Source organism: Anguilla anguilla, chromosome 2 (assembly GCF_013347855.1).
Source record: "Anguilla anguilla isolate fAngAng1 chromosome 2, fAngAng1.pri, whole genome shotgun sequence".
Lineage (NCBI taxonomy): Eukaryota > Metazoa > Chordata > Actinopteri > Anguilliformes > Anguillidae > Anguilla > Anguilla anguilla.
In genome coordinates, this window is record NC_049202.1 from 55,867,211 (window position 1) to 55,889,008 (window position 21,798).

General features: G+C 39.8%; 1 protein-coding gene across 2 annotated transcripts in view; it reads left to right on the forward strand.

The window, feature by feature from the left end:
* Positions 1-21,798, forward strand: part of grin2cb (glutamate receptor, ionotropic, N-methyl D-aspartate 2Cb) — a 63,880-nt gene that overhangs the window by 29,421 nt on the left and 12,661 nt on the right. For both annotated transcript variants that reach the window (XM_035407280.1, XM_035407281.1), the window contains 3 exons: positions 3,964-4,559; positions 8,073-8,187; positions 14,426-14,637. In XM_035407280.1, the coding sequence (XP_035263171.1) occupies positions 3,964-4,559; positions 8,073-8,187; positions 14,426-14,637 (923 nt within the window). The remainder of the gene's footprint in view (positions 1-3,963; positions 4,560-8,072; positions 8,188-14,425; positions 14,638-21,798) is intronic.

A 21,798-nucleotide genomic window follows, 5' to 3' on the forward strand; every position in this document is an offset into this window, starting at 1 on the left:
ATAGTAACAGACTTTTAGTTGGCTTTCAAATTGATTGTGCTCTGATTTGTGGGCAGTAGTCACATGGGAGCAGAATCTTATTTTTAGAGCAATGCAGACCTTTGGAAGAGACTCAATAGAATATTCCTGAATACCTGACACTTAGACACTCCTTTCAGATGTCTAGCCTACTTTTGTAATACAGAAAAAGTTATCTAAAGGACAGTCTGTCTGTTCTAAAATAACACACTGCTGTCTTTTATGACTCTGTAATGGTGCCTGACTTACCAACATCTCTTCCCAGTAAGTATTGTTCCTGTGGAATCAGGATGAGATTCTGCGTCTTTAAATATGCAAAGTAGAGGGCAATGTTTCAAGAATTCAAGACTTTAAAATTCTCCTATATAAGTTACATTATGGTACTTTAATAAGTGGAACTACGGCATCTCAGTAACCCTAGAAAATATGGTGTTATACTGTTTTTCTTGACCTTAAAGATATACGCTTAAAAAAGCTTAAAATATTGTAATGTGTGCGTCATTGTATGGATATCAGAGTGCTGGAGTTGTTTCCACTTCACTCTGAATGCAGTATCACAGGCAGACTCCTTAAATAAATGCTGGCACTCTATTGTTTTTACCCTCCCAAGGTCCTTCAGGGGAAGCAGCACATCTGAGCGGGACGTAGCATTAAAAAAGAGCCTGTGCTGCCTGATAATGCCATCTCTGTGAATTTGCTGGGCAGAGCATGGATGTGGGCCAGCGCTGCTACTGCGAGTGGGAGACAAAGGGTGAAAACTATGAATTATTCAACTGTTCTAGTTAGAATAAGAATTTGGCGGCACTGTTGCTGGTGCCTTACATCGCTGGACTGAGACTCTATCTGGAAAATTGCTGTGGACCCCTGTGACCACTGGGGACCTGCCCCTTATGAACATGAGTCATTAATATGGCCCCCGAATTTGCCATAGTGGGAGATAAAGTAGACTCCATTCTTTTAGCTGTATTGATAGTTATGATGAATCATCAGTCGTAACTAATTAATAATAAAGTCAAAGAACTTCTCTAAATAGATGGGTGACTTCTCCACAAAGCCTGCAATGCAGCTGCTGTATGCACACAACATTGAACATTTATGCATAATACATTAGACTCATGCAACTGTAAACCTATTTGGTAGTACAAAATTTTTGGAAAACGCATCAATCAGCAGCATTTTCAGAGTGAGAATGAAAAGCAATAATACAGAATCTACCGTGGATCCAGTTATTGCTGCACTGGATCTTGTGTTTTTGTCTTACACCTGGTTCAAGGACAGTTGAAATAAGCATGCTACATCTTTATTGATATTTTCTTTATTAAGAAATGTAACTTTTGTAGAACTGAAAAATGAAATATTTTAACATATGTAATATTAATTAAAAATGACTTTTCAGGTAATTTTAGTTAATCAAGCTTTTTTGGATGATTGAGTAATGGAATTAAAAGTAAATGATTGTCATTGGAGATAATCGATTAAAGGCCATACCATCCAGACTCTTACTATGAGGTTGTGTAGTGCGAAGACCCTGCCTTTTCAGAACTGTCTATCACAGAGAAAGAAGCCTTGGTGAGAGTGAATCCCAGAGGTACATGAAAAGCCAATATTTTCCATTTTTTGATCTTGCCTTTTTTCCGATAAAAAAACAATATTTGCACATATATTTTTTGGTTTCCCGACTGCCACTGAACAGATGAATGCTGAAGGTGAAGTGCATACATCTCCCAATGCACCTTTCCGTAAGCCAGTAGCTATCTGCCTCCAAAGGATGCACAGTAAATTTGTGTTCATCCATCCATGCATTATCCAAACCACTTATTCCTGATCAGGGTCACAGGGGTGCTGGAGCCTGTCCCACCATGCATTGGGCAAGAGGCAGGAATACACCCTGGATAGGTCACCCATCCACCACAGGGCCCACACACTATTCACTCATACATTCATACCTATGGGCAATTTAGACTCTCCAATTAGCCTTGGCTGCATGTCGCTGGACTGTGGGAGGAAACCGGAGTACCCAGAGGAAACCCACATAGATATGAGGAGAACATGCAAACTCCACATTCCAAAACGGCTCTTCTTATGGTGGGGTGGCAGTGCTCTTCACTACCTGCTATTCACTATCACCAATCCTGACTTTTTATGGTGTTTAGTGTGCCTTTGACTGTAAATTAGATTTTTACTCTCTATATAGTTTTTCATCAGTATAAAGTAAATGTTTTAGAAACCCCATCTAATACAGAGCTACTTGTAAGACTGCTCATTTTCAGCACTGTTTCTGTCTCTGCCCAACTCACCTAGTGAGTGCTCATTGTTAGACAGCTTTTGTCCTTTGAGAGGGCACCTGACACCATTAGTATTTCAGCTGCAGTTTGTGATGAGCAGGGCCTGTTGTGGTCATAAAATAAGGGTGTGATATTTCACAAGGTCTCACCCAGTGTATACACCTAGTATATGTATGACTTGTTATATATGTTTGACCTTTGAAGAATAGAATTTTAGCAGGTGCATTCACATTCACCCATTCCTTCAAGAGAGGGATTGTCAGATGTGTTGTTTTTAGATTGTGGTATATGACAGAGGGACAATATGGGTTGTTGTGGGTAATTTGTTAATGGTCCATACAATAGTACATTGTTGCGAAGTTGTTTGTTCTGTTTAACGACTGGCTCGTTCCTGGTCTCTCACTGTCTCTCTCCCCTCCCCAAACATCAAAGGGAATGCCTTTGGCAATTAAGACAAGCTGAGTGAAATAAATAGGGATGGACATCCTGGTTATCACCATGATTGAGGGCGTATCATTACACAAACCAATCAGATAAGGAGGGCCCAGCATGGTCATAGAAACCACAGAATTACTATCACCATTCAGAGTAGAAGTTGAACGACCCAGGCTGGCAATAAAATAAAGGGTCATTTGTTGCAATCAATTGAAATGTCAATTGGGCATTTTAATTCCAATGTAAATAACGTTTGTTGAGGCTTCCCAGTTTGAAAATGGAGATACCCAACACTGGATTTCACAATTGTTATTTGTAAATATCATCTTTATTGTCTGAGGCAGAAATACATTTACCATTTTTTACTAGATGTGTTCAGTAGCTAAACTGAATTACCCCCTTGCATAATTTAGTTTGGTTTCCATAAAAATAGGCTTTCTTGATTATAATATCATGGTGCTTAGCTCTACGTTGGACAAACTAGAACAGTACTTGGCATAGACAAATCTGTCCCCCTTCAGGGCCTTAACTCAGCATCAACGAATCAGGGCCAGCATCCTCCATCCCTGCAAGTATTCATGACAAGAGAGGAGAAGGTTAATAGCAGTTGAGATTGAGCCTTGGTAAAGAAGCATTTTCTCATTTTGTTGTTGGTGGTTCCTCGTGGTTCTTTGTTCCATAAATATCTTTCAAGCTGATTCCTTTGTTTCCATTGCACTGAAGCTGCAAGTGGAAAAATATTTGGTCTGGTTTACTGGTATCTCTCACTCTCTTTCCATTAATGTCTTTTTAGTTAATTATTAGTGGTAAATCTGTATGAAAGTAGTATGCATTAATAGTAGACTGAGATGGATTCAGAGCCGCTACACCCTATAGTGTGATAAAGTCCTACTTGTGCGATGTACACTTCCCCAAAGTTATTGATGTGTCTCCCTGGTGGAAGCTGGAGGAAAGTGAGCAGGGAGAGGCCGTCATAGTTCCATGCAATGTGTTCCTGAAAAGCACATCATCAGCAAAAAACAAGAAATCTAATCAAGTTCTGTATATTATGTGTCAGAGGCATTTTGCTCACTTAATGAGAATTTTAATTTAAGCATTTGTTATATTTCACAAAAACATACACCTCCACCATAAATCTTCTCTCTACTCATGTGATCTTTGTGGCAGACTGCCTGTGTCTGCTGCTCCTGCTCATTGTTTCATCCTCTCCAATCCCAATCTGCAGGGCGATGGCTCCACCTTCCTCCAGATGGGCTCCTCCATTGAGCAGCAGGTCAACTGTATGTTCAAGGTGATGGAGGAGTATGACTGGGGCAGCTTTGTGGTGATCACCAGCCTCTACCCCGGGTACGAGGACTTTGTGGACTACATCAGGTCCTTCACTGACACAAGCTACTTCCTGTGGGAGCTGCAGGATGTGCTGAGCTTCGAGATGTCGGAGGGGGCCAGCGACACGCGCACGCGCAGGCTGCTGCAGCAGGTGGACGCGCAGGTGCTGCTGGTGTACTGCTCCCACGAGGAGGCCCAGTACCTCTTCAGGTTGGCGGCTGAAGTGGGCCTTGTGGGACCTGGCTATATCTGGATTGTCCCCAGCCTGGCGGTGGGGAACCCTGACCTCCTACCCCCCGACAGCTTCCCCGTGGGACTCATCAGCATCATCACAGACCGCTGGAAAAAGAGCCTTCGGCAGAGAGTGCGTGACGGCGTGGCCATCGTGGTCAAGGGTGTGCAGAGCTTCCGCAGGCATCAAGGATTCATCCCCGAGGGGCACAGTGACTGCCAAAGTACTGCCAGACATATCACCAATGACACAATCTTCAGGTGAGTCATGCAGAAGAGGGAAGAAAACTGATTTAAGCCTGCATATAATTTTTTGCAGGGGTTGGGGCATGTGTATATGTGTGTATATGCAGCAAGCTCCAGAATAAAAAAACATATTTTTTGTAGATTTGATTTTGGATTTGTATTCAAGCAATTCATGTGGTTAATGTGCAGATTCTCAGCTTTTATTAAAGGGTATTTTTAAACATTTTGGTTTTATTATGTAGAAATTACTGCACTTTTTATACATAGACCCCCATTTCAGGGTACTGTAATGTATAAAAAGGGCTGCAATTTCTCCATGGTGACACCAAAATGTATACAAATACACTTCAATATAAGCTGCACATTAATCACATGTGAGTTTACTAATCTAAAATAGTGTAGTACAGAGCCAAATCAAGAAAAAAATTCAATCTGTATGAATAGTGAAATTACTCAACTGCAAGAAACTCTGCCCTTATTTCTATGACTTATTCATATTTCACTCTCATTTGAAAGCAGTACTTAAAACATAACCTCTGAACAAATCATTGCTTAATAGCAGGGCAAATACAATTTCAAGAGATATGGGTTTTCTTTTTAGTAATTACAAGGTAATTATGGCACTATATAATTAAGTGCAACAGGGTGAGAGGGTGTGTGTGTGTGTGTGTGTGTGAGAGAGAGAGAGAGAGAGAGTCTGCCTTGTCATGCCCAACTCAATGGAGCTGTCCTACCATCTGTACACAGCAATTCCTGCAGTCAGGTGAAAGGACAGAGTCAGGTGAATTGCAGGCAGGTGAGGGTAGTACAAATGAAAGAGAGGAGTCTGGCTTTATCATTAGTGAAGGTCTAGTGGGAGGAAGACTGGACATGCACAGCAGTGAGTGCCTAATACATTTCCAACGGTACAGGGGAGGGATTCAGACTTTACATATGAGCAGTAAAGGTCTGCAGCTGCTAAGTCATTGTCTGAGACAAATTAAGTCACATCGGAAGGTAAAGTTTACTGATCCTTCTTTGGTTGAGAGTGTTTACAGAAACTTGTAAATTACCATGATCAGCTTTAAAAATAAAAAAACTGTACTGTACAGGCAAAATAATAAATACATGATTATATTTTAATGGACCAGCACTAAGAAGTCATTTTGAAGCTATTTTTGTCCTTTCTACAGTAGCAGTTGATAACATATTGGAGTGAATCAGCTCATTTTCCCCAACCTTCTATCAGATTTGCCTCTCTTTCTCTCTTCCCTGTCTCCAAATCCTTGGTACAGTATATACAGCAAAAATGCAAAGGTATTGCAGCAGCAGTTACACAATTTTTGTTGTTTTGGCTGTCTACTCCAGCACATTGGATTTGAAATTAAACAATGAATCTTAGGTTAAAGTGCAGAATGTCCATTTTAATTTGTGGGTATTTACATTCATATTGAGCAATCTGTGTAGGAATTACAAGCCCTTTTATATATAGTCCCCCCATTTAAGGGACCGAAATAATTGGACAAATGAAGATAATCTGAAATAAAGACCTCATATTTAGTAGTTTGTTGCAAATCCTTTGCGTGCCATGACTGCCTTAAGTCTGTGACCCGCAGACATTATCGGACGCTGGATATCTTCCCTGGTGATGCTCTGCCAGGTCTGTACTGCAGCCATCTTCAGTTCCTCTGTTTGTTTCTGGGACATTTTGCCTTCAGTCTTGTCTTCAGCATGCAAAATGCATGTTTAGTTGGATTCAGGCTAGGTGATTAACTTGACAAGTCAAGTACATTCCCCGTTTGGCCTTGAAAAACTCCTTGCTCCTTGTAGTATGTTGGGGTCATTGTCCTGCCTCAAGGTGAAGTGCTGTCCAAAGAGTTTTGAGGAATTTGGTTGGATCTGCGCAGATAAGCTGTATCTGTACACTTCAGAATTCATCCTGCTGCTGCTGTCAGCACTCACATCATTAATGAAGACAAGTGAGCCAGTTCCAGTGCCCAAGCCATAACACTACCTCCACCATGTTTCACAGATAAGGAGGAGGTGATCACAGATAAGGAGGAGTGTTTTGTATCATGAGCAGTTCCTTTCTTTCTCTACACTTTCCTCTTTCCATCCCTCTGGTACAGGTTAATACATGTCTTATCCGTCTATAAGACTTCCTCCCAGAATTTTACAGTTTTTTAAATGTACTTTTAAGCAAACTCTAACCTGGACATTCTGTTCTTGAGGCTTACCAGTGGTTTGCATCTTGGGGTAAATCCTCTGAGGTTATGCTGGTGTACTCTTCTCTGTATGGTCTTTGACACCTCTATGCCTACATCCTGTAGTGTTCTGGATCTGTTCAGCTGTTGAAAAAGGGGTTTTCTTCACAATTTAAAGTATTCTTCGATCCACTACTGTGGTTTTCCATGGTCTACCAGGTCTTTTGCTATTGCTGTGCTCACCAGTGCGTTCTTGCTTCCTAACAATTTATCAACCAATTGATAAATTGTCTTGTTTCTTTGCTGGCATTGTCACTTCTTTGGTTCTCATGTTGAGAGACAACAAAGAATAGTCCAAATGCATATTTCAAATGCCAAACTTCAGACATTTTGTCAGCGTTCTTCTGAATTAACTTATGATGGAAAGATACATGGCTGGCCAAGAAACAACTGAGCAGCCAAATTGTGCAAGTACTTTTGATCCCAAAAATGGGGGGGGGGGGGGGGGGGGGGGGGTCTGTATATAAAAAGAGGTCTGTAATTCCTACACGGATCACCCAGTATGGATGTAAAATCCTGCAAAATAAAGCTAACAGTCTGCACTTTGACCTCATATTCATTGTATTAATTTAAATGCAATGTGCTGGAACACAGAACCAAAGCAAGAAAAATTGTGTCACCGTCCCAGTACTTTATAGATATGAAATGAATTCCTTTTTCCTAGATCCTTTTTCCTAGTGTTCATCATTATAACACGGGGTTTAATCACGCCTCTTAGCTTGGGACTGTATTCATGTGACATGGGAACGAAGGAGGAGGAAGCTGTTAGATTATGATCAGTAATGTTCGCCCCATTCCTTCCGAGGTGCTGTGATGGGGTTTTCTCTCTAAACACTCTCGCTCTCATCTGCTAAGTGTCAGCTGTTATCAGGAGTTCCATCAAGGAGTGTTACACTGGCACTGTGTCACCATGTTCCTTTCCTGGTACTTCCATGTTACAATACATTAGAGTTGTTCTTTATTTCTGATTGTCTACATGGACAATCATGGTCTCTATGGGCAAGGCTAATATGTTGCAGCGTGTTTTCTCATCCTCCATTGTATTTTGCACCACTATCCTGAATACAACCAAAATCCTGAGGACACCCCCATGTAATAATGCACAGTACTTTCATTTTCAATGTTTTCATTTTTTTGGTTATCCGGATTTATAAATGATGTTGTTTAATATTCAGGTCAAATTAATTTTAACAAACCCCTCACTCTGCACAACAATAATAATTTGTGCTAAAGGGCTTCCACTAAAAGAACTAAAACAGTTTTTTCCCCTTCCTTTCGATTATAGCCACATGTTGAATGTGACATGGGAACACAAGGACTTTTCCTTCAACAGTGATGGGTACCTGACCAATCCCTCCATGGTGATCATTACTCTGGACCGCGAACGACAGTGGGACAAGGTAAATACCCCTGACTCACAGCCTCCTGCGCTTAAAGGCATTCTATGCAGGATTTTAACCTTGGAAATACTGTATGATAAAACAAGCATGCGGGCATTACTGTGATGCACTACCTATCTGTCTCTGTGCACTTCTTCCCAGTCCTTGCTTGTCTGTCTGTATTTGTTATTCTAAAAAGTGTGGGGATGTTTCTGGTCATGGCCTTTTTTCTTTGTGGGCTGTACCTGAAAAGCATGCGATTAATAGAAGAAGAAGAGGCAGTTCAGCTATTACAGAATAATATCCTTGGTCAGAGAGACCACTAAATGTATCTTAGCTGAATGAATGGTTATGTGCCTTTGTTGCCACGGGGTTGGCTGGTAGGCTGCAGCCGGGGCCTGGAAGGACTTTGAGGCTACTTACTCGATCTGCTGAAGGTGAAAGGCAGCCTTCCATTGAACTACACGGTGGGAGAGGCATATGACTTCGCTGCAATAGGTACACAAAGCTAGACTATGTACTGTAAAGATGCAAAAAAAAATAAAAGCGACAATGAATTGTGCATGGGTGTGCTTATGTTATGAATTTAAATTTGCTTAAGTTATGAAATTTCTGTGCTAGCACTGGCTAGTGTAGATGTGTTCCATCACCACTAAACTAAAGCTAAGCTAACTTTGCCGTATATTACTTTTTGCTATCAGATTTGTTGGTCGAGCATTTTGGCATACTTGTAACTGTCTGACTGGTATGAATGCAAAGAGATGTGATTCCAGCAGTCTGCAATATGATGTTACAACATAGTTCACTAGCCAGAGCAAAATATCTACTTGGTTTGTTGGTGCATTAGCTTCATCATCTTGGAGGCATAGGCAGGGTTGAGAATTGAGGATGAGACGTTTTTGTTTGTACAGTAAACACGGTAATGATGCATGGAAAAAAATCCTGCATAGTATGCCTTTAAAACCAGGCTGAAGGATAAGAAAACCCCTGGATCAATGTCCCAGAATGGTTGACAAAACACACAAGGTGCACACTATTTGCCAAAGAACTTTACAAGCTTGTGAAATAGAGAGCAAACAAGCACCAGCGTATTTCAGCTGGGTACAATGCTATCTCTATTCCACTTGCAAGACAAAGTACACATACATAAGCAACCCACTCACTAAACACAAAAGTGGAGGATGCTGTGTCCTAGCTCTACTCTGATAGTTTGTCATTGTCAGTGGTGGAAAAAGATGTAGGCTCTGCTTGTGCAGTCTGTGTGCCAACCTTATTTGTTCTGGGCAAACTGAAATGTGTGGGTTTATATCCATGTTTATATTATGTGTTTGGATTGTCTGGCTGGCCGCATGGAAGACAACACAACACTACTCCATTGATAATAGAGGGGTTTAACTTTGTCTCTGTTATGACAACCTGACAGGCAGTTCACTTTGATGTAAGTGGTCTATTAGCAAACAGTAGAAACTTACCATGTACTCTGAAATTAAAAAAAACTTTCTGGTGGCTTGGAGAAATGTCATACAGGGGTGCTGAGATTTATGACTGAAAACATAACCTTGTACTGCAGCCTTTGCTGTCATCAATATGCAGAATACTTGACATTTATTTACCTCTTTCTGGCATGAAGTTCTCTACTTTTCGTCTCTTTTGAATTGTTTTTTTTTACTGGTCTTAACTGCTGTTCAAGTATGGAGAAGGCAGTGCTGTGCTGTTTTCATAAATATATTTAAATATCTTCAAACTGAGTAATTATTTTTACCATGCCTGATATACAAACCTAAAAATCTTCTGAAATGTTTGAACTGTGAAGCTCTGCAGTGACTGAAAAAGAACAGTTTATTTATTTAAAAAAAAAAATACAAAAGGCACCAACTGTCACTACGACTGGTTTGTACACTCTCTGCCTTCAGTCTAGTACAAATATTCCCAACACTAGGCTTGAATCCATCAGCAGACTTGTCTCCTTTTGTCACGGCAATTGATCTCCTACCTTTTTTCCCTGTATCCTCTGTCTTTTATTCAAACGTTTCTTGCACTGCGCCAGAGAATGATGGTCAGCTCCATCAACTCCCTCTCTGGTGCTGCCCCCACTTTGCTCATCGTGTCACTAATATATTGGCTGGGATAAATCATGGGCGTGCTCTTTTCAAACTCGGTGTGTCTGACGGCTGATGAACATGCTTCTTTACAATGTCTGGAGAGACGTTCTCGGTCTCTTCTAACCGTTCCACCCAAAAAAAGGAATAGATAACTTCCTAGAGAGGGTAGAACAAAATGTTCAGCATGAGAAAGAAGAAAAGTAGGGATCTGAGAGAGAGACATACTAATTACCACTATTGCTGCCACTATTACCACTGCTAATCTGAAATCAGAAAAGCCTTTGTTTTAATCTAAATTCCATGTCCTGTCTCCATGAAAAACATACACAAGAAAGGACACATTCAAAATGAAAAGGCTATTTACATGGTGGTGTTTGTCAATGAGACAAATCATGAGACGGCAACCATTTACTTTCCTGACCTGGTTATTTCTGCCATAATTAGTTAATCCATTAGGAAACAAAGTAGCCCAGAATTAAAAACAGACCTGGTCCTCTGCTACTGTTCATGTTCAGTCTTTAATGAGCCGTAGCAGAAAACCTCTCCCCCTTCAATTCTCCAAAAATAATTCAGCCCTGATTTTAATAGGAGGGAGAACTCCAGCCAACTGATTTAAAAAATGAGAGGCCTGTGTTTTTTTACCGGCTAAGTTTATGATGTTTTCTCATCATAAAGAAAAATCAATGCTGTAAGTGTCTCATAAACTTTCTATGGCTGATACTGTGTTTTGGAAAAGAGTTTAACATGGCTGCAAAGCTGAAATATGGTTTCCTAACCAGCGTGTAATGAGATTCTACACGTGCATTCATAAGCCAAAACCCATACGCTGTAAAGAAACAACCAAACAAATGAATCAAAATGTAAATTGGACACAAATTTTAAAATGTCCTCAAAGTGGCAGTCTTTTTAAACATATGGCAATTTTGTATTCTCTCCAGACCATGAAAACAAATATAATAATCAGGCAGAAACATTTTCTTCAGCATATTGATAGTTTGTCTGGAGGAATCATCTCTCAGAAGTTCATTAAACGAGAAAGCAATGTTGGCATGCTTGTTTTAACAACAATGTGTTTACAGAGCAATGGTTTGGGGCATCCCTGGCAGAGAGCTCCTCAGTGGCTGCTGGGAACTTTATAATAAAGATGAAGCCAGGAATTGTCAATCATTCAGCACAATTCCAAAATTTGTGTGATGTGTGTGTGTGATAGAGAGAGAGAGAGAGAGAGAAAGGGGGGGAGAGAGAGAGAGAGAGAGAGAGAGATAGATGGAAATATAGTTGCGATTGATTTGTTTCTATCATTCAGGTTTAGCTTAAAAATAACTTTTATATAGAGTTAAATCTGGTCAATATTTTCTATTATTTTCTTTCCCTTGCACTGTAAAGAAGCTAATGAATAAAATTACAAAGAAATTCCAATACTAATAATTATGAAGCAGAGGCTGATATACTAACAGAAAAAGTTTAGAAAGTGTTTGGGGAAGAAATAACCTTTGTCTTGCTTGTTTATAATAGTTTAGAAGGTGCATCCATGAATGGCTTCAGGCTACTTTTAAAAGAGGGTTATTATTTTATGTGTTAAGCATTAGCAACAGCTCAAGAAATCAATTGCATTGCAATATTGACTAATATGAAATAAATAAATAGCACAAATATGGTTTCGTAAGTTACAAATAAATACAGTTGGCTTACAAATAAATGTAACTGGTTCACAAATATGTTTTTGCACTCACAGACAAATACTTGATGTGCAGTTTATGCTTCGCCTGGAAGCGCTTGCATTTATTCATGAGATAGCTACGCTCACTCATTCATTACACTGCTTCATAAGCACACAGGAGCAAGAGCATGAGCAACAATGCACATTTATTGAAAAAGAGTTCACTGGCTTTTCCCATTGATATGCATGAAACAACTTGAATATTTGGTGAAGAACCTTTTTAACCTGTGGTTCAAAATGATTTCTACACTTCATCTTGGGTAGGCAAGCAGCCCATTAAGCTACAATTTCCCGTCTTTGCATTGCACTTGCCTAATTGTGGGACTGCAGCTGTGAATCTGAAAATGAACTGCTCTGTCATACAAATTTCTCATTGGAGGAAGTTAGATGTGATTTTGGCAACATGTCAAAATCTTGGATCCAAATTTTTTCTTTTTCTTCATAACCCACTACAGAGGTTCAACATGAGGCTGCAATGTATGGGAAATGTCAAGAACATGAATGATGGAGCCAATGTGCTTCATGTGTGATCTTGGGAATTCAGGTGCACTAACAGCTCTAACACCTTGAGAAGTCATTTAATGGCAAAACTTGTTGATTAATACATTTTCCCAAAAAATGGGAATCTTATTATTTTATACTGATGCAATTGCTCAGAGATAAACAAATTCCCCACTTGTGAACTGTGGCACTCAAAGTATTGAAAACGGTGGTGCAAATTATTTTTATACCTGTGTATTTGGTTATTAAAATTACTTGTCCCTTGTAGATCAAATTCATATCCTTTAACTTCTTATCCTTTCTTTATGCATGTTGCATTAGCTCTGAAACCAGTGGTGTGCCATCTTCCCTGCCCTATAACACTCATATCTGTTTTATTTCCTCCAGCCCTGGGCCTGTACACTTTTAGCCCTTGTGTTCCAATCACTTATTAGCACCTGTGAAAGTGTTAGCATGGGTAAAATATACCCAGGACATTACTGCGATTTTAAAACAATACAGAAATAATCATGTTTACTGGTGAAAAATTCGAATGAAACTGGGTTTTCATGCAGTAGATTATTGACATGTATTGTTTTGAACATTCTCATTTATTTTTACCTTATTTCATTATATTCAAAGAAACCATGTAGGCAAAAAGACAATGAAATACAGATTATGGCCAAGAAACAGAAACACAGAAGAAGTACCACATTTATGCTGGTTTAGGCATTCGTTGTGAAATACATCATTCCTCTTACCAAAAGTTTAAATGACCCAAACTGATTATTAGAGTTAAATGCATATTTTTGATGTCCATGTTAAATATCATGTATATAATTTTTAGTCTCATGCCAGGTCCATGCTTATGCTAGGGTTGCCAGATGCCCAGATTTGTTTTCAAATTATTTGTATAGGTCCGGTTTGTGGTCGTGACCGGACAGTATAAATGTCTGGTCTAAATAATTGATTGAAATTAAACCACTAGTTTGTAATGAATCCCATTGTTTCTCCAGTTACAATTTTGTTTTGCTCCTATTCCTCCCCTCCCTGGTCCATGATATTATAATTATCAAATTTTTCATTAAAAAAAAATTGTGTAAATTATTAATTAGCATTCAAACACCACTTATTCTGGGAAAACAATTTTTCCAAAAGAAATGACACTCAGTATATGTAAAGGTATTTGAGACTACAGTGAGGGATAGCATGGAGTATATGGTTATAAGAATATGTATACTGTATAAGAATATAGCTATATTTGTAAATATTACTGTTTGTTCAATAGCAATTTTTAAATGACATGAATGGTAGAATTTTTAGAGATTAATTTCATTTTCAGGGCCAGTTATATTTATGTGTTAAACCTGAATTACGCAACAATTTTGTATACAATATGTGTAGTGGACCCAGAGTGGACACAGAGTCTCCTGTCCAGTCATCTTCTTAAAAGGGAGTGCGCCAATACATTTGAGGACTATACTGAAAGGCCTAATTCATCACTCTGCTTTTGAACCCAAGGCTTCTTTCCAAGGGATTCACAGGGCTTTAGAGCTTGACTGTAACAGGAAGCTGAATGCACTGGGGATTATAGGGCTTTACGACTCCAATGCTGCAATATTGACAAGGGAAATGCAACCACCTTCCCTGAGCAGCCCAGAGCAATCTAGCCCTTCCTCCTCATCACAGTGCTGATATGTTTGCATGCGTTCCTTTCATTTAAGAGGTTCCAGAAGGGGTCAGCACAACTTCATTTAGTAAATACTATACCATTTCTCTTGCTTTACAGTTATCGCAATATAAAATGTGGTGTGAAAGGAAAGAAGATGGACTCCTTGCTCAAGCGTCCCTTGCCCATTTCTCTTCCGGGGACACTGTCATTAACTGTCATTTTTTTCCTTTTAATTCCTCTCTTTCCCCTCTTGTTCCCCCTGACGTTTGTATTGCTCTGCTCCAGGTGGGGAACTACGAGATGGGGATACTGCAGATGCGATATCCAGTGTGGCCACGCTATGGCAGTTTCCTGGAGCCGGTGTCTGATAACCGCCACTTGACCGTGGCCACCCTGGAGGAGCGCCCTTTTGTCATTGTGGAGAGCGTGGACCCCGTCACTGGAACCTGCGTCCGCAACACTGTGCCCTGCCGCCGCCAGTCTAACCGGACAGAAGTGTGAGTGCCTTAGTCTGAGCAATGGGCGGAGCTAAGGGGGAATAACAGGGAAAGCTTTCCCAGGCACTAGCGGGTCCAGGGGGTTCCTAGTGGTGGGGTGTGTATGTGTGTGTATGTCTGCTTGCGTGCACATGCAGGGGGGGCCCTTTTCACATTTTTTTCCAAGCACAAATAATTTCTAGATTCATCCTTGAGCTAAGCGTAGAACACAATCTTCTGCCATTTTAAATTGTGTTAATTGACATTTAACTGGAACCAAAAGAAAATGATTGAATATATCAACAACACAACATTTTCAAAATACAGTTTTCCTTTATGCTTGCATATTATCTAGAAGTTAGTATGCTCATTATGTGGAATCTTCCTCCTGACAGTTGAATAAAGGGCAACGTTATCCAGTTTTATACCAGTACAGTTGTAATGTACATGTGTTTATTGTTGGTTATATTTTGGGTGCTAATGACTGACAGGTCATTGAAGGATGAGTGGAAGCCAGATGGCCTAATGTCTCCCAAGATTACTGAATGGCAGTGACAGAAATGACACATTAATTATCCAAAAAAAGAACAGAGGACCTTTACAAGAAAACTTATTTCTGCAAATGCAAGTCAAATATTTTTTTTATGAGGTAGGAAAAGATGCACTATGACAGCCTCTATAAAATCTGTCTCCTCCTGTATGTTCACAACTGTTTGGAGTTCACTGCACTTAGGTTTGCTAAGTGTAACAGTAAGTATAATTAAATAAACAGAAAAACTGCCCAATACCCCAATATCACACTAAGCTTAAAAGATGCTTTCTCAGTTATCAACCATGTGAGTCTTTATCTTATCCAAACTGAAATTTTAATTATGCAAGACATGTGAAGTGCATTGTTGAGTGTTATCACCCATTGATTGCCATTAATGTGATTTATGTGTTGCTTGCTGAGATATCTATTATCACCTGATGAAAACAGCAAAGCTGTCTCCTCAATCCCAAACCTGTTTGACCAAATCTGCGTTTATTTGTTAAAGAAGGGGAGCTATTTTTAAACCATTAAATTTACATGCATGCGGTAGTATGCATATGAAATTTATACACTTTACCAAAGGCACTTTATCATCTGCAATGATGTCACTTTTTGAAATCTACTGATTCCATTAAAAGAAATGGAGCTGTGGAAACATTTCAGTTTCATGGAAAAAACGTTTTATTATTCATTCTCCTTAACATGTTTGGCTATCCTAGTTTTTTAAATGTATCTGCTCAGTGGCCAGTTCTTGCACTGAAATTGTGATGAGGCACACTCACCACCATTGAACCCAGAAAACCTGACCAAACAGCTTTGAAATCATCATTCCCAGATTATTAATTTTTTGCTTCTAACTGCTCAATAGGCTACCACTACATTGTTACAGAACAGTGTAACATACAACAATATACAATTACAATTAACTAATGACTAGATTACATGTTATTTTTTTATGCTTTTAATATGCATTTTTGACTATTTTGAAATATTCTGTGTGGCGCAAAGCATTTGGAATTGTGTAAAACAGAACTCTCTAAGCATAACTCTTCCTAACAATCTCATCTACAATCTCATGAATCCTAAGTTCCTTCTAATGGAAAATCAGAAAGATTGATTATTAGGTGAGAACCTATTACAGTGAAATTCACACACTGCATATGTTCCCATACTTGAGCATGGAATTCTTGAGTACTTAGCTAAAGAAATCATTACAGTCTCATTGACCATAATATACAATTCACGATAAAATAAGAGAAGGAAATAAATATGTGATTTGGTAACCGATAAACTATTCACAGATCACTCATTGAAATGCATGGCTTATAGGGCTAAACTGAATGTATCAAAAATAACATTAGTTTTTTCAAATTCACATTAATATCTCTTACATCCTTGTTGATGATGACGCATCACTGCAGTATATATAATGCTTTTGAACAAATTGTTAAAAAGACAAATTGCATTGCACTAGGGCTACCAATAATATATTTACGATAACAGTAACTTGTATGTTTGGAAGGAATGCAGTAAAGAATGTCGGGGTTAATATCGGGTGATACTTGGCCCAAGACCTTCAGGTGCATATAGTTGCATTTTGCCCATAAACAATGAGCTATTTACTAGCCGAAAGTTAGTAATATTCTATGTGTGTGTCAGCAGACCATAGGAAAATTGTCGAAGTCAAAGCTAGGCTTTACTCAAAATGAAAAATAAGGAAATTTAAGCACAGCTGGAGATGCAATATATGTTAGATTGTTATGATGTAAAAAAGCGGAAGATTTCATTGTTTCATGTGTATAATAATGTGATGTGTTGCTTATTGGCAGCTTCATCCTCCCATTCTCCCTTCTCTGCAGGTGGGGCCTGAGCCCACCGGCTCATTATTGGAAATCCTTGTTCTATGTACTCTTTGTTTTAGCGCTCAGCTGTCCAGACACTTTTCAGTAAACAAAACTCTCTTCAGAAAAAGCACAGATGGGTCGGAGAAAATGAGAAACAACTGCCGGTCTATGAGTGTGACGTGGAGGTTTACTGCGCAGCAGGGTGATCGAGTGAGTGAATAGCTCTGCCAATAGTGCTGGCAGACTTCACAATGTAGACCTCTGCTGTGCGCGGACGGGAAGTCCCTGAAAGCATTCTCATAATCAACATTATTGATATTATCACTGTGAATCCCTTGGAAAATATTATCGCTGTCAAAATGGCCAATTTAACAAATACTGACGGGCCCCAGGTACAAACTTACATTCAGTGCTTTTCAGCCAGAAGGACAGAATCTTTAAAATCAACTACAGAACTATCTCGACTGCACAGCTAATGACACTAATAGAGAAAAACCTTTATTTTATGACTCCCCAACGGCTGCTCCTCCAAGCTGTACTGTTAAAAAAAACACCTCAGCGCACGCCAAGCTTCTGCTGTTAAACCAACAAGGAATAAACAGCAGAAAGAAGCTGAGGAGCTGTCATCCCCAAGGGGAATCAGATTGCATGCCATCAGGTTCCAGATGTTGCAGGTGCATTCAACAAGCAGGGACGGAAATCTGAGGGGAACGACGCCAGTGGTGGCATAAAGAAAGTCAAATAAATCAAATGACCCAACCACAGGGGAAAGGGGGAGGGAAACACCTGGATCAATAAGAGAAATGTATCGACTGCATGACAGTGTCAGTCACCTCAGGGCAAGTGTGCTCTGAGTGCAATAGGCTCTGTGCTGAAACTTTTAATCGAGCCTGTGGTTCATATTTTCATGAGTCAGTGGGCCTGGCATGTGTATTCATTAAGTACCGCCGGCGACGGCTTTACGGATCAGCAGGGTGCTGTTTCACTGCTTGTTCCAGAACACACATAAACAATAAAGTGGCGAGCCTCCTTCCAAGGACCTATTTGTCAGACGGGGTCTTCGGTCCAATGTTTCATCCTTCAAGTAATCAGTATGTGAGTCCCGGCCCAACCGCACAGCGAGTGACCGGACTCTCCCTGCTTCCTCCAAGGGTAAACCCTGTGCACGCTTGTCTGGCGCTGGCGTATTATTGAAGATGTGGCATTGAGATTCCCTGAATCCATTCCCTGCCTTCCTTAGAAACAGGCCCTTGTGTCCACTTCTCAGTGTGCCTGATAATACAGCCTGTCCAAGCTGCTTTCTCCATTAAAAGGTTTATTGTACAATCCTTTAAGAATCATAAAGATACCTTGCCATCTTTTCCAAAAAGAAGTCAATTCTACAAAAAAAGGTGCTATCTGCTAAAATGTTAATTATTTTATGTGGTAGACATTGAAATCCTTGTAATGATCACAACAGTGACACAGGTTACCTAGCCTTCAGTTTTCTTGGGATACCTGTTTTAAAAGGCCATGACAGTAGTTAATAACTGGCACTAAGTTGTGGTGGTTTGGTGGTTAAGAGTTGTACTTAATAATTCCTGGAAACAAAAATGCAAAAATACCACAACACACACACACACACACACACACACACACACACGCACAGAGTTTGACTGATTAAATCATTCAGCTACAAGTCACAGCTCACTTAACCCACAGTTCTGAGCACTGACAGCTGGTGAGATGGGGGAACAGGGGACTGACTTGTTTACTTTATGTCTCAGCCAGTTTCAGACAGGGACTTTTCTCTGAACAGTTCATTTGTTTCCCTTTGCTGTGACTGTTTCTTTGGCTGCGATTTTCACTTTCCCTCAGCCACCTCATCCAACTGCACACTTCATTAGACAGAAGGTCCATGGGAGGTTAGAGGTGATGTATCTTTATTGCTCTTTGCATTTCGCTCCACCGTGCTTGTTCCTTCGGAGTACTTAACAGAGCCACTCTGTTTCTTTGGACTTCTTCAGGCATCTCATTGTCAAAGCTTGCCAATAAGAAGAACGATCCTGCCCATGAACAGGACAAGTTTTCAGTAGGAAATATATAAAATAAATAAATATATAATGCAGCTGAAATTTGGGTTGTACAGACAACATGCATAGCAATCACAAAATAATTGCAGAGGTGTAAGGTGCAATTTTGAGTGTTCTCACCATACTGTACCTTAATCTGTTCACTCTAGACTTTCATAATTCCGCTGCTACTAAGGGGTGGAGCCATTAATGGCAGCTGGAAAGACAAGCTATCTTCACGCCACGAGACAGCCTCGCAACCTTATATGATATGTGATATAGAGACAGGCACAATGAGCTGTTATAAGATGGTATAGGGAGGTTATGATCGCAAGTACGTATGGATGGGCCACCACCTTGGACCTCCATTGAAAGGTATCTGGAGAAATGATAGGTACATTCATGAAAACATCCAGCATCATACAATGTGTCTTATTACTATCACTAGATTATGGGGATGTGTACTATGCAGTTGCTCTCTTCCTGGAGGAGGGGGAGGGGGGTCTCTTGGTGGTGCAGGGTGTTACAGCCTTACTCCGGGCCAGACCTTTTTGGACAAACTAAGAGAATTGTGAAATGTCAAAGGGTTGCTCAGGATGAAATTTCTCAGGACAGCCAAAAGACATTCGGGGAGAATCTGCTAAACAGTTGTCCTAGTACCATAGTTCTTTCATAGTCCTTTTCACATTGTTGAAACTGCATATTTTTGGTTATTGCCAACTGTCATATTGTGTCATTATAAACGTCTTTCCTTTCTCAGTGCATCCAAGGTACGTGGTTCGCTTATACACCGACTGAGGTGTGCATCTCTGCGAGAACCAATCACTGTATTGGTCTCATATGCAGTTCTGTGGTGACACCATTAATTATTTAATCATTACTTCCTGAGTATATTGATGGGTTTACTAGCTGGATGTTCAGCTGCTCCGGGATAGCTGTTTGAGACAGTGTCCAGATAGATCCTAGCGTTATTTCTTAAAATAATAGTGGTGGCATAGTCCAGGATATTTAGGTAATCCCACTAACCAGGGCTCCCTGGGATAGCTGTTAGTTTTAATACCCAAACAAACATATTTCTCATGTTAAACTCACTTCTTCATGGTGCCGAAACGTTATTTGTGAGTTTCCCCAATGAACTGTACATTTACCTCCTAGGATAGACAGTATTAGTGTCAAGAGAACACTTATGAATCTCTGGCTGCAGTCGATCTCAATTTCTGGGATGACCCTAACCCTAATGTACTCATGCAGTAGATAATTCAAAGCTGTTGAGGATGAGCACAGTTAATTAACATGGTAACATAAGCATCACTGGCTGCAGAGGCACTCAACATGAAGGCGCTTTTCCCAAGTGTATTTGCGCCAAAACATTAGTGATACCAGAAAATACCACCAGAGTGAGAGCTGTGTCCCTCTCACACTTAGCTGCATAATAATTCTGTTAGTGTGGAACAAGAAAACATTTTGGCGATCACATCTATGATAATCCAGTTTATAACTTAGCATAGTGGAGTTTCTCCTTTCCCCATTGTCAGCGTTGTGCCATTGTGTGCGCCTTCCCATGTTAGCAGTCAATCCGTTTAAAATATGTTTATGTTTTCCCCTCTCAAAACCATAGTGAGGGAAGGCCAAACATTTGTATGCACTGTTAAAGACATTTAGGAGTGGAGAGAAAGTGCCACCGTCAGTATGTTGTCGTGGTATTAAGGGAAGCAGGCTGGAGTTGTAAAAGTATGGACAGTGTGTAGGCGGCTTATCCCATGTGGCTGAGCACGCATTAGCCAGGTGAGTAATCCAGTGTAGTATTTTCTGTAGTAGTATTTGTTTGTTTATGATTAATTTGTACAGTCTTTGTTTTGGTCTGACTGAGACATCTGTCACCATGGGATCATAATGCCTAACCAATCAGTCCACTACTGTCCTTCTCTCTGCTCCTGACGTCACCAGAACACATGTCCCCCTGGCTTTTTTAATGCCAGTGCATAAAGACCATGCTGGCCTGTGTCAGCTTCAGCTACTGATTTGTCAGAGTGTGTGCAGTGCCATATGACCAGAATATGAATTTTAGAACACGAATGAATGAATTACTGGGGTAATGTTGTGATAGTTTTTTACCCCCACTATTATATTTATTGATGTAACAGTGCCCAAATGCATTTGCCAAATGTATTAGAGGACGAAGCGAATGGGCTGTACTCAAACTGATACTCTCTTTTCACCTGCCTCTTTGAAGTTGAATTGCTGGCTGTCATCGCAGCACCACACAAGGCAGAGAATGGGGAGTAGATGGACAATATATTGGATGAATGCTTTTTATCTTTATTATAGAATTATAAAATTACAATTCAAAACTGCATCAAAATATAACATACAAAAACTCAGCTATACATTGTTTTTTTTATTGAATGAATGCTGTCCTCTAGTAGTCTTCTATTCACCAGTTAAAATATGTTTAATATAGATATTATTTGATCACAAAATATTAATCTCAATAAGTTATTGTTAACATTATCTAATAATATATATTTAATTGATTTGCAAATTAATTAATTTATGTATACTCAACTCAAAATGAGAACTGTAATTGTTTATTAATTTATCTTAACATGAAGGTGTTCTTAAAATGCTTCACTTGAGCAGCACACTTAAACCAAAACATTCTATTAACTTCAACTTCATGACAATTCACATCTTGAATTCCTGAGTTCGCACTGCCAACCTCTTGACCTATTAGAAAGAGGGGGTTTGGCCTCGG